The sequence below is a fragment of the Strongylocentrotus purpuratus genome, unplaced genomic scaffold, assembly GCF_000002235.5.
Source record: "Strongylocentrotus purpuratus isolate Spur 01 unplaced genomic scaffold, Spur_5.0 spur5_scaffold_7, whole genome shotgun sequence".
In the NCBI taxonomy this organism is placed as follows: domain Eukaryota; kingdom Metazoa; phylum Echinodermata; class Echinoidea; order Camarodonta; family Strongylocentrotidae; genus Strongylocentrotus; species Strongylocentrotus purpuratus.
Window position 1 is genome coordinate 17,332,973 of NW_022145613.1, and position 12,680 is coordinate 17,345,652.

The 12,680-nt window shown below is 35.0% G+C and overlaps 1 protein-coding gene across 1 annotated transcript in view; it reads right to left on the reverse strand.

Moving 5' to 3' along the window:
* Window positions 1-10,187: 10,187 nt before the first annotated feature.
* NBC (sodium bicarbonate cotransporter) overlaps window positions 10,188-12,680 on the reverse strand; it is a gene marked incomplete at its 5' end in the record, with an annotated part of 41,289 nt that continues 38,796 nt past the window's right edge. The window contains 2 exon segments of the mRNA NM_001079551.1: window positions 10,188-10,737; window positions 11,355-11,554. Coding sequence (NP_001073019.1) covers window positions 10,548-10,737; window positions 11,355-11,554 — 390 coding nt within the window.

Sequence of the window (12,680 nt, forward strand, 5' to 3'; positions counted from 1 at the left end):
ACGTTTTCACGCCATCGCGTTAGCATTCTAAACATTAATGCAGTGTGAAGTCGCACTTGTCATGCTGTATTTCTTCCCAATTATTTTTTAATTTTTTAGAAGTTATTAATGAATTCTTCAGGAAATAACGTAAATTGCCGACATCAAAGAAAATTAGATATTTCTTAAAACTTAATCTCTGTTTGTTCTCCTATTTGAGGCGTGACTTTTATGTTATGTACCCTGCATAAACCCTCGTAATGCAAATACAAACACAAACCACCCATATGTAAAAATAAACGTATTTCTCTCGTATTTCTTGACCCTAACTATTATACCCAATTATGACGTTTCTTTTATGATGGTCTTATGAGCCAATCAACCAGATATTCCTGTATTTGCTTGATCTCAATTCATTTTATATTGTTTGCAATTAAATAGGTCTTTCGCCCATTTTCTCCAACTGACACTCGTTTATACTCATAGCTTTGTCTTGTTCTTTCGGTTACATGTTTTCGAAGTTTTTTAATTCCGAAAATTACATACAACTTGTATCGTTTTTCGGAATTACGAACCGTTGGGATAATAAACTCTATATTTAAATTATGAACATACGGATAAACGAACCTTCGGAATAACGCAACGAATCCTTTTTTCGGAAAATAATTTATGATCCTCCTAGAAGTAGTATGGGAATTTGTGTTCGTAATTATGAACCTTAAAAAAAGGAACCTTAGAAGGAGAAAAAAAAAGAGTGTCTCTCGTTTTTTCTAGGGTGCAACCGTTCTAAGATTCTTTTTTACAACCAATTTCAGATGAAAATACGGGTAACGTAGCAATTGCAAAATAATGCCAATCGCAGTCAACGGATACAGTATACTTTCTCGACGGAGTACATTATGTTTTCTCCTTTTTTAATATTAATTAATCATATTGACGAATGTTCGAATAAGTATACATCAAGGCACATCCTCTTCGCAACTCTTTTTCGTCTATAGCCATGCACTCTAATTATTTACCTACTGTAATTTATCGATTTTCTCTCTTTTGTGTCACTTTCTTGCTTCAATAAATTCTTTCAGCGGGTATTGCAATTCGATTTCGCATTTAGTTATCTCATAGAGGTGTTATGGTCTAGTGGACAGGCACGTAGCCACGTGGGGAGGGGGGGGGGGGCACGGGGGCACGTGCCCCCAATTTTTTTCCAAGATCGGTTGAACTTTTTTGACCCCTTTTTTCGACCTCGATCAATTACACGTACACTGTCGCTCATATAGTTGGAATATTTTAGTTTTACCCCAATTAATTTATTGCATTTTACCCCGGTTCCCAACATTAAAAAATCCTCTGTGTGCCCATGCCTTGAGCCATAATGCATGACCGTCCAGAGGATTTTTTTATGTTGGGGACCGGGGTAAAATGCAATAAATTATTGAAAATTTATTGCATTTTCTGTTTTTTTATTTTATTTATGGAAACTGCCCTCTACCCTAGCCCCCGCTGCGTACAGTCATGGTTCAGTGACAAAGAAATGGCCTCGTAACTGTGAGGCCCCAGGATCAAAACCGTGTCGATGTGCTATATTAGTGCCCTTTTGTGGGGCATTAATACTCATACTGTCATTTATGAATTAAGGGCGTAGGTCCCCTAGTTGATAAACATAGTAGCATACACATGCTTTAGCAGTCACGCAAAACACACATTGGCAAATTATTATTCAATAAAATCTGAGAATGTATACTATTATCTAGATCTATTATTTTGTAATTATTTATTAAAATAATTCCATAAATTGGGGTAAAACAAAAAATATTCCAACTTTATGAGCGACAGTGTATGTGCCCCCCCCCCCAAAGGAAAAAAACCCATCAAACTCTGGCTACGTGCCTGCTAGTGAATAAGTCATCCGACTGCAGATAATAAGGACGGAGTTCGAATCCCAGCCCGACACTAACCGTCTTTGGCAAGACGTTAATCTACATTTGCCACTCTCCACCCAGGTGCTAAATGGGTACCCGGTAGGATGCGAAAGTTAATGTAGTTTGCTCATCATTGTGAGCATCTGTAAAGTGACGCCTGAATGGAATGCTCCCCAGGGAGTGGAGAATGTGCATACAATGTGTGCGGGCAGGCCTAAATCCGATGACCGGGATAATTACATATCTGTAAAGCACTTAGAGGCATCGTTGATGTATTAAGCGCTATATAAAAGCGAATATATTATTAAATATTATTATTATAATCTACAATAATTCCTCAGCTAAGCTTCAATGTCAAAACATTGAATTAAGCTGCATGTACAATATTATAATCTTGAACTTAACCTAGATTGTATTTCCACCGTCAAAAAAGCCATTGGAAGCAAAACAATTATGTTATATAAACACAATAGACCTATATATATATATATATATATATATATATATATATATATATATATATATATAACTCCTTATCCAAATAGTCTTTAAGTCAATGTTAACTTTGAATGATGACTATTAAACCATTAACAAACAGAACTCTCATTTTGCCAAGAGCTCTTTAGTATATATATATACAGACATCAAACAACATGAAATTCAATATTATGTTCTAATATGCTATTTACTTATATGAGCATCATCAAATTAACCCAACACATCAGCGTGCGATATGACCATGATCCCCCCCCCCCGACATCTGACATCACAGCAAGAGAGTGACAAAAGCTCATAATGACATTGAATCATTAATCATCATCATTATCGGGAGGTGATAATGCGATCTTGGGTGGAATTTAGTTTCAGACATGCAACGCTAACGACTCATATTCTAGCCGACCAGTCCAATAAATGTATTAGCACAAGTCATCATTACATCTTGAACATGATAATTAACCCAGAAAACACGAGTTACTTTGAACTTCTAGTGAGTTAGGCTGAAGTCTCGCGCTACTAAGCATCCATTGTCTGTGTTTTTTTCCGGAGGGGGTGTGGCCTGGGTGCTGTCTCAAAAGGAACACTTTTTTTCTTTCTGGTTTTATTGTTATTTCTGAAAAATTAACAGAGTAAAAGCAACAATATAATATATTCAAAAGGAACACTTAATTGATACCGGCGCTTTTGTTCATTGTTATTTTGTTTATTGGATATTTTTATTCAATAAAAGAGATGCGAAAACACGTTTGATATCATCCTATTATTACATGCACAATAATTGGTTCCCCGATTTCATTTTCAATACTGTGCTTGTGTATTTATAATAGTTCCTACCACTCTATAAGCAGGTCCATACTCCAATTATCAATTGGATTTGAATTTGAGTGTATGTTTTGTATTTTGTAGTATAGCCAAGTCAATCGCTAATGAAAAAAGTAAATTTACGAATACAATAATATAAACAAAATCAAATTGGCTACTTGACAATGAAATCTTCGCAGATTCTGGTATTAAAACACTAAAATGATATACCGTGCAATTTATCATATTTTGAATTTAGTGGCAGCATAGAATGGGAATACCAGTGGAAGGACTTATAGTGTATTGGGATAATGAAAATAAAAATCGTTTTCACTTACTTATGATGATTTTATGATTTTGGGAGGTTTACTTATGGCATTCATGAAACTGAACTATATGGCGTTTGAATATTAGATTTGAATTAATGATTACCTCTATAGTGACTTGATTATCCTTATGGACACAATGAGATCACAAAAAACGATAGAATACAGTTGATTTTAATCTCATCCTCCACGATATCGATATTTATTCTCCTTAGATTCGACATAAACATACGCTTTATGAGTACATCCATATCACAACAAAGGAATGATTTACACATAATCCCTTTTTCAGCATTGGTATTCAGAAAAATAAAATGCCATTTCAATCAAAAATTTCAAACTCAAAATCACTATGTTACTAGCGCATATTTCAATAAAATTGCGATTCTCTATTTCACAAAAGAAATCATCACATCTCCGATTTCGCTAAAAGTGTAGACATTGTTGACTGTGAGAAATACATTTTTAGCATATCCACTATTCAGACAACATAAATAGGCGAAAGAGAACTTAAGACTAAGTCTTCTACTTAAATCACAATATTTGTCATAGTTTCCATAAAGGAAAGAGAACACTCTTTGGTCTCTAATAATCTTTAGCTTTAACAGCACAAAGCAAAAGATGCACACAAAAAATAAAAGGAAATGTTTTTAAAAAGACGCTCTACGCATCTACAATTACACGTTAATCTACATATGAAATCAGCAGAAGCTGTTGTCACACTGTCTTACTGGAAAATACTTATAAAAATGAAGTTAAAACTATTTTCTGTCCTTTAAAATGACTTTACAGGATAAAAAGCACTTGCTTATGATCTATTTGGAGCCATATGGGCATTAATTCATATACTTTTAAAAGCAGTTAATGCCCTTCTGGCTCTCAACAGATGTTACGTTTTTATAAAATCACAAAATATATCTAAAAGAGACAAAAAGAAGAACCTTGAAATATGAAACAGGACTATTATGTTCACATATTTTCATGAACTTGAATAATGGTATTTTGGGGATTAGGGCAGAAGAATTGATAAAGTAATGTTTAACAAATCTTAGTGGGGTTTAATAATCTGCCACCAGGATTTTAAGAGAAATACACAAGGAAAAGATATGGAACTTTTTCCTCCTAGTTTTTACAATATTCACTATAATCCTACAAGTTAATGAAAAGAGAATCAAAACTCTTTCAGATAGATAAGAATAAAGCGTTCAAGCACCCATACATTATATATACTTCCAAGTGAAGTAACAATGAAGATAGAAATAAAAACAAAGTTTATACCAAAGCTGATAAAGGAGAATTGATCATCAATACAGATACAAGATTAAGAATGACACAACATGTGCGATGATAGAACTCAAAAGCTCAGAAAACTCTCCTTTTCCAAGAGAGGAAAAAACAACACTGCAAGGAAAAAGTACGAAGACAGATACAAGGCATTTTTTAATTTCCTTTTAGAGGAAAACTTATAGTCAATCAACAGTTATGAAATAATACGTAGTATTTGAAGACGTTATACAAATCTTGATGTGAGAGAGGATTTGGAAGAGGAAAGAATTACCTAGTGAGAGAGAGAGAGAGAGATAGACAGACTGGAAGGGAAGAGAGAGAGAGAGAGAGAGAAAGAGAGAGAGAAGAATTGTTAAAAGGCCAACACAATATGAAAGATACTTCCCTAAAAGTACAAGTAGCATGAATTCAGGACATATTTTCATGAACCATCAATTACAAGCTGGTGCATAGAATAACCATTACATCAAACATCAAGAAAAAATGGAGAGGGAGAGTGAGATAGAGAGAGTGAGAGAGGCAGAGAGAGAGAGAGAGGCAGAGGGAGAGAGACAGAGAGAGGGAGGATGAAAACAGAATGTTATAGGATAAACACACTTCATGTCTTAATGATACAAATATTGCTAATCTTTCTCATTACAATCAATAGAAGTATTTTTTACAAGCACTCCATCAAGAAATCGATATCTTTTAGATAATATACAAGAGAGTCCACTGGCCTCTTTCTAGCCTGTATCACCCATACCAATAATTTAAATAATACAGTGCATTGTATTGATGAATAATTTAACCTACATAATAATAGTTCATATTACAGGTACTCTCATAGTATGTTTTTTAAATAGGGTCAATTTGAGGGGGCATCAAAATGGATACAAATACCCAACATGATGCATTTTTAAAAGATAAATTGATCCTCCAAAAAACTTTTTGCCCGTGTGAGAAAGTAAATTGAGATTCTTCAGCCATAATTCGAATAACCCTGCCTATTAAAACAAGATTGCGAGTCTGATTGTTGTGTGGAAAGTTGAAAATAAGAACTGGAACTTTCCGAAACGTGGAAGTTTCATGGAAATGAAAATCTTGTAAATTTTAAATCTTTAGTTGTCCGAGATAAATAATAAATAAAAGGAGGAAATCCCCAAAATACCTTGCCTTTGGCTAACTAATACTGTAATGTTAAATGCATTGTAATTTAATATGTTTGCAAGTCACTGTGTAATGAGATACATTACCTTTAATTTAATTTCCCTTTGAGAAGAAAAAAAATCAAACAAGTATTTCATTTCAAAATAGTTTTGTTTTTTTGTTTTTTAAAGTTTTCTAAACATCAACTTGCAGTTTTTATGGTAACATAATGGTGAAGACTACATGTATCTTCCAAAAATGTTTTGACATTAATGCATCATTTTGATGTCGAGCATCTCTCAATTATCTCAATATATTTCTGCTCGAATTAAAATGTATAATTGTTTTTTTCTTCTCAAGAATTCATCTAGCATTAGACTCCTCTTCCACGACTCTAAACCACACACTTCATTGGTACTTACATGTAATTTGGTACTTCTTAATGTATTATACAAACAAAGAAAATCCACAACAATAGATAAACATACATGTAGTAATAAAGATCATTGTTATCATCATTGTCAAACAGGCTTCAAATTAAACATTCAACTTGCGAGTATCTTAAGTATATTCTTGCTGATATAATATCCGAGGGGCAGTCTATTTCAATTGATAATTCTCACTGCATGATATAGGTATGTTGGTCTCTATGTACATAAGGACCTAGGTAACACAAAGCATGTCTTGTACTAAAAAACAACAACACAGTTACCTCAAATCAAAGCAATTTCAACCAATACTAGTATCATGAAAAATAAGTAACCATATTGAGTAAATATCACTTTGGCAACACATGACGCAGTATTGGTAAGTGTGACTATCGAGTATAAACAGTTAAACATGTCTCGGTGGCACAACCTTTATATAGTGGTCACTCCTATAGGTCACCTGTCTATAGTGGCCCCCTACATGTATACTGTCTTCCTCGAGAAGGAATTGTTTTATTCAACCTGTTTAGAAAGGCCACCTGTCAACAGTCACTGTACTACTATATATCTTTCCATGCCATGGCCTGTATAGACAGGTTTGACCATATACACCTTCAAACCTTCACACCTTGAAACCGATATATACAGGATGCATAATAGACAAGAAAATGAGTCTTTATAGGTAGGTGGTCTTTATGAACAGGTTCCTTTAGTACAAGTTTCAATGAGAGATGAATTTTGAAGGGATATGCTAATGGTGGTCTTTCTATACAGATGGTTATTAAAACTGGTTTTACGTTATGCACCACAAAACAGAATGATTGAATTGAAATATTCTTGTGGTGTTTACCGACTGTAATCCATTCACACTAAATGCTATATGTAACGCCAGTATTATGGATACAGCGCTTTACAAATAGTGATTATTAAACACAGGGGTCGTTCACATTAGTCTAATAGGAGGACTGGAGGTAGCTAGAGGATCTGTTCACACTATGCAATATTTACTGCAATAGATCTACAATATAAATCTCTCATTTTAAACAACAGTATGTATGTATGATATTTGTACATGAAATGCTGCAAATATGATAACATTTTTATTTAATGATGAAGTGAAGTAGGAGCTGTAAAATGCAAAAGGGCATTTCCCAATTCAGACTTCCAACGCACTTAATTTATCTCTCTCTTTGATTATGTACCATTAACATGTAGCACAGGTAATAAACAGTCAAACCTGTATTAGTGGCCACCTCTCTATAACGGCCGCCTGTCCAATGAGGCCGTGCATTTCGTCTCCCACGAGAGTATCAAGATAAAGATTCATACATTCACTTACTAAAGTAGAGTTTTGAAGAAAGAAAAAGCATATATCCAGCTTGGACGCAAACTAGATCATTCATCCACACATTCCTGATCATATATTATTACTTGTTTAGTTTTTAAAATCAAAATTTATTTACAATTTTGGAGCAAATGACTACTACTTCACATCAAATGCATCAATATTTTGCTAGCAAGGTGTCATCGTAAGATCATATATGTTTCACATATGCTTACAGTTTTTACACAAACACGAATACGTAGTCTACTTTTACAACTTAATACCACTACAAATGATCACTATGAGTTGTATTAGGGATTTGTGCACATAACACTTAAGTAAATAGAAGAATGAAGTCCTATATTATTTATGACGGGTGTACTCTATTTCATCAAATGTTTATTTGTATACATGTATATACTAGTTAGCAAATACACACTCAAACGTATTTATAAAATGTACATCCTCCGTATGACGACAAGACCAAAATCTCCTTTAATCATGATTAATAGAGGAATGTCCAATCGCAATCACTTTGGGTTTATTACTTCTTCACCGGTATCCCATATTGATTACAATCCAAAGTTGGCAGTTTTAGAAATCAAATAAATGAAATGAATCAATTTAAATATCTGATATTTAACAACAATAAATCATTATCATAATCATGATAAGTCTTTATTGCAAATACTATAACAATCCAGCTAGAAATATACTCTCGTATACATTATCTTTTGCTGATTACATGAGGTCCCTTGAATATTTTCAGACTTCATAGACATCACACATCATAATGTTCTTTTTTTAAAGGTCTACGGTACTATGAAACAAAATGGCTACCGATATCAATTTACACCCAAGACCTATCAAATGTCACTAAAACAAAGACAAGCACATTCAAAGATTCAAAGTGGTAGAAAGTTGCATAATATAAGGTGAACAAAATATATCTCTTTACAATCTTCACATGGTTTTGGAAGTGCTCTTAAATACATGTAGTTTACAAGAATCTTACCCATCTCCTTCCTCAAATCATTATTACAATATTAATTTACAAACATCACTTGAAATCTCATGAAATATACTTTTAGAAGAGGAAAAAAGAGAAAAAGAGAAATATCGTCTACTCTACTAGAGTCTACAAACAAGGTCATAATTTATCCTATTTATCCCATCAAAACATATTCTTTGAAGGGCTTTACTTTTACACAAAAATTCGACTGAAATGGAGGTAATATACTTATTATTGCCAGTCTAAAAGATAGAGCTTGCCTTGTTTCTAGCATATTTACAAATCACGAGCTTTGTGCATGATTTTTCTTCCCAATCCTGGACATTTTACATTTCATTTTGGTTAATAATACCAAGGATTGTCTTGATATTGGCAAGAGTTTAATCAGTTTTTTAAAATCTACAGTTTGCTTCTACCTTTCACCCAATATGATTTATGTTCTGATACAGTAAGATTAATGATGCTTTTTCACTCGGTCTGATGTGAACTGGCCACTGCACTGTTTCAATAGAGGGCACTTCACATATCGTGACATGTGTCTTTGTCTATAGTCACATAGAAATGCTACTGACATAGAACTCTTTACATAACCCCTCTGTGCCTATTCTTTCTGTCTAGATAAACATGTTGGCTTATATGCCAGGGAAATTAAAGAGTAAAGATAAGGATACAGAAAAGTATTTAAAAAGAAAGTGATATTCAAATATCCTTATCAAAAGGACAAGTGAGTATAACACAGTGGTATTTGTGATTATATGCAATCACGCATCACCAATTTACATATACGTTAAGTCAGATTACTAGTGAATCATTAAAGCCATGATTTTCTTTGTACAAAGTCTCTCAGTATCTGCCAATAATCTGTCTGCATGAAACAAAACAAAAACAGAATCTTCGGCAGACAAATAACTTGATATTTCTCTCTGTGATTATAATCCCTGCTGCCAGATAAAATCTCTTTGAATTATAGAGCTAGATACCACACTCCAGTTTATGTACAAGCCTATGGAATGGAGGGAGTCAATATATAGTAATTGGGTTTCTCCTTAAAGCTATAAATCACCCATTTAACTGTAACACACTCATTGTAGATTTCTAGTCTACTTTCTCGCAGTCACATTATCACCCCCACATAGTTAATTTTCACATTCTCACTGTGAGAAGTTTGTACACATCGCAACGAGAACATGTCCTTTGGATAGGATGTTAAGCGGTTAATCCCAGACAGGCACTCTCCGGTGCAATGTGTACAAATCTCTTTCCTAATGTTACATTTTCTCATCGGATAAACACACGCACAGAATAAATACCATGCAGCAGGCTCGCACACACAATCTTTAATAAATGGCATCAAATACAATTTCAAATTAAACATCACTGATGTTTGTGTATAAGTTAAAACAGATGTCCTCCTGCGGCATTAAGTCCCGTTAAGCTCCTCATCTTTCAAAGTCCTGTAGCTTTTGACAGCAATCAAGTAAGCTGCTAGCATTAGGTAATACAGGTTATATCAGCATTTTTTCAATCAATAAAAAATATACATGTATGTATGTTTGAACGCACCTCTCTCTACAAATTAAAAATAACACAAAAATGATGACAAAGTAAGTTTTTCTAAAACTCATGATCACACATCTTTCTTCCCTGCCATAATACGGTCATCTTGATGAATATTCATTCCACTTCATGAATATTCATGTCACTACAAGAAAAAAAAGTACAATAATATTTTTAACCAGTCAGTCAAAATCATATAGACTGTAGTTGAAGCCTTCTGCTTGCGCACTCTCCAGACACTGCTGCGTCGGTCGGCATCGCACCGATGGAGTTGAGACGTTCTTGCACTTACACAGAGGTTTCGTTATCAGTACCGATGTGGGTTGGGGGTGGAGACGGGGTGCGTCGGAACTGCTCGGGGACCTCGATGCGCACCTCCTGGATGCTCCCTCGTTGGGTCTCGAGATACGACGATTCCCGAGGGCTGCCAGGGATTGTGGGTAGGTCCAGATTAGGACGTCCTCCGCTACTGGATTTCCTGTAGGTAGCAGGAGGAGAAAGTGCCACTTAGTCTTTAAATGTAACACTAAACAGAGGTCAAGTACCTCATGGCAAATGCAGAGTTCTATGTTTTTTTCTCTTTTTTGTGTGTAAATGTATGCTTCACAGATTAAACACTCTGTTGCAATTTACTGTACACTTCCAAATTCAAGTCTGCATTGACAACATATAGACTTTGCTGATAATAGCAGAGATGTATCAAATACAATACCCAATCATCCAATTATACACTAATTAGGTTGAAAATACAACATGCTTATTAACTAGATCCTGTAATGTGTAATATTCAGTTTAAAAAAATATTTATATTCATCATTCATGATTACTTGCATTTAATTGAAACTTGAAGCCTATCTGCACTAGTTTGGCCAGGAGGGATTAGACCTCCCTGCGTGGTCAGTGACAGGTGGTTATCTTATCAAATCAGCTCTCAATTAACATAAGAAAAAGGGGACCGCTTAGCCATTGTTTGCTATATAGAGGGCGCAAGTAGCTACACGTAGTGCAGTCCTACTTTAAAGTGAAAGAGTTCAAACCCTTCCATTTTTTCAATTTCTCAATAGAGATCAAACAAAAGATGTGTGTCCCACTTACTCTTTTCCATGTGGCTTTCTGTGGACGACTTGACCGCCCTCAGCATTCTTAGCCAGTGCTTTCCAGACACCGGTCTTGGCCATGTCCTCAGGAATGTTGATGCATGCAACCTCTGGATGGAACTCTACCTTATCAACGGGGATACTCAGCATGTTACCATCTGAGAGGGGTACTTGGACGCGGCCTGGAATGTTCTTGATCTACAAATAAAAGAAAGAGAATGATCTAGCATGAGAATGTGTTTATATTGTGGGACAATAGGTATGTCTTCATCAGCTCGAGATTGCCAAATAGCCCGCTATTTCTGATTTGGGAAATAAGTCCAAAGTTACAAATTTCATCTTCATCAACTCGAGACTCAACCTCAAAACTCGAAACTCGAGCTCGAGAAATTAGCTCAAGATATTTTGCTCAGCATTCGTCCAAAGTGCGAGTCTTTGGGCTGGTGAAGACGCACCGGAAAATAGCTGGATATTTTGCAAGCTGGTCCAAGTCATATTGGGATGATCATCTCGACCAAATATCCCGCTAATTGCGACTGGGGGCTGATGAAGATGTAAATTAGCTGGATAATTTGTGATCGGGATAGTTAAAATAGCGGGTTATTTGGCAATCTCGAGCTGATCAAGACAGGCCTATTGACTGCAAAACGATTGTTGCTGTAGCATGCATCGTTCAACCGGTGATGAGCTTCAGAGAGAGGCATTTGGGCATCGCCTGGAACTTTCTTCAAGAAAGAAAGAAAAAGTAAGATAAAGATAATTGTTAGGTTAAAACCATTCTTTGCATGGGTAATGGAACAGATTCTTAATTCAGTTGAGGGTCAGATCAGCTCCAGAGAGAGACACCTAGACTTGGCCTGGAAGATTTACAATCTGCAAAATAATGAAACAATGATTAGCTTATTGCCATGATTTGGGTGGCTACCACACTGGGTTAGTGCAGTAGAGGATAAGTTGGAAGGCCACTCCAAGATGGACAACAATCTTGAATGATCTAGAAGGTATGGAGGAATGACATAATCAGTAATAGCAAAAGACCAGTGTTCCAATGAAATCTCTTTAAACACACATCTTTGTCAAAATGTGAAAATATTTGACTACCTCTGTAACTTGCTCTTGAAATTATGGCCCCATCTGACAAGTATGCTATCAAAACCATGCTTATAAGCTAATGTTGAATTTACTGCTTTTGAAATCGAAAGAGTTCATCACTTCTGAAGGGAATCTTTGTCTCCATTTCAGTCATGCAAAGACTTTAAGTACAAATACAAATTATTGTAAGGCTCTGTAATTTTTTTCCCTAAAAATAAGGGGAAAAAGTATC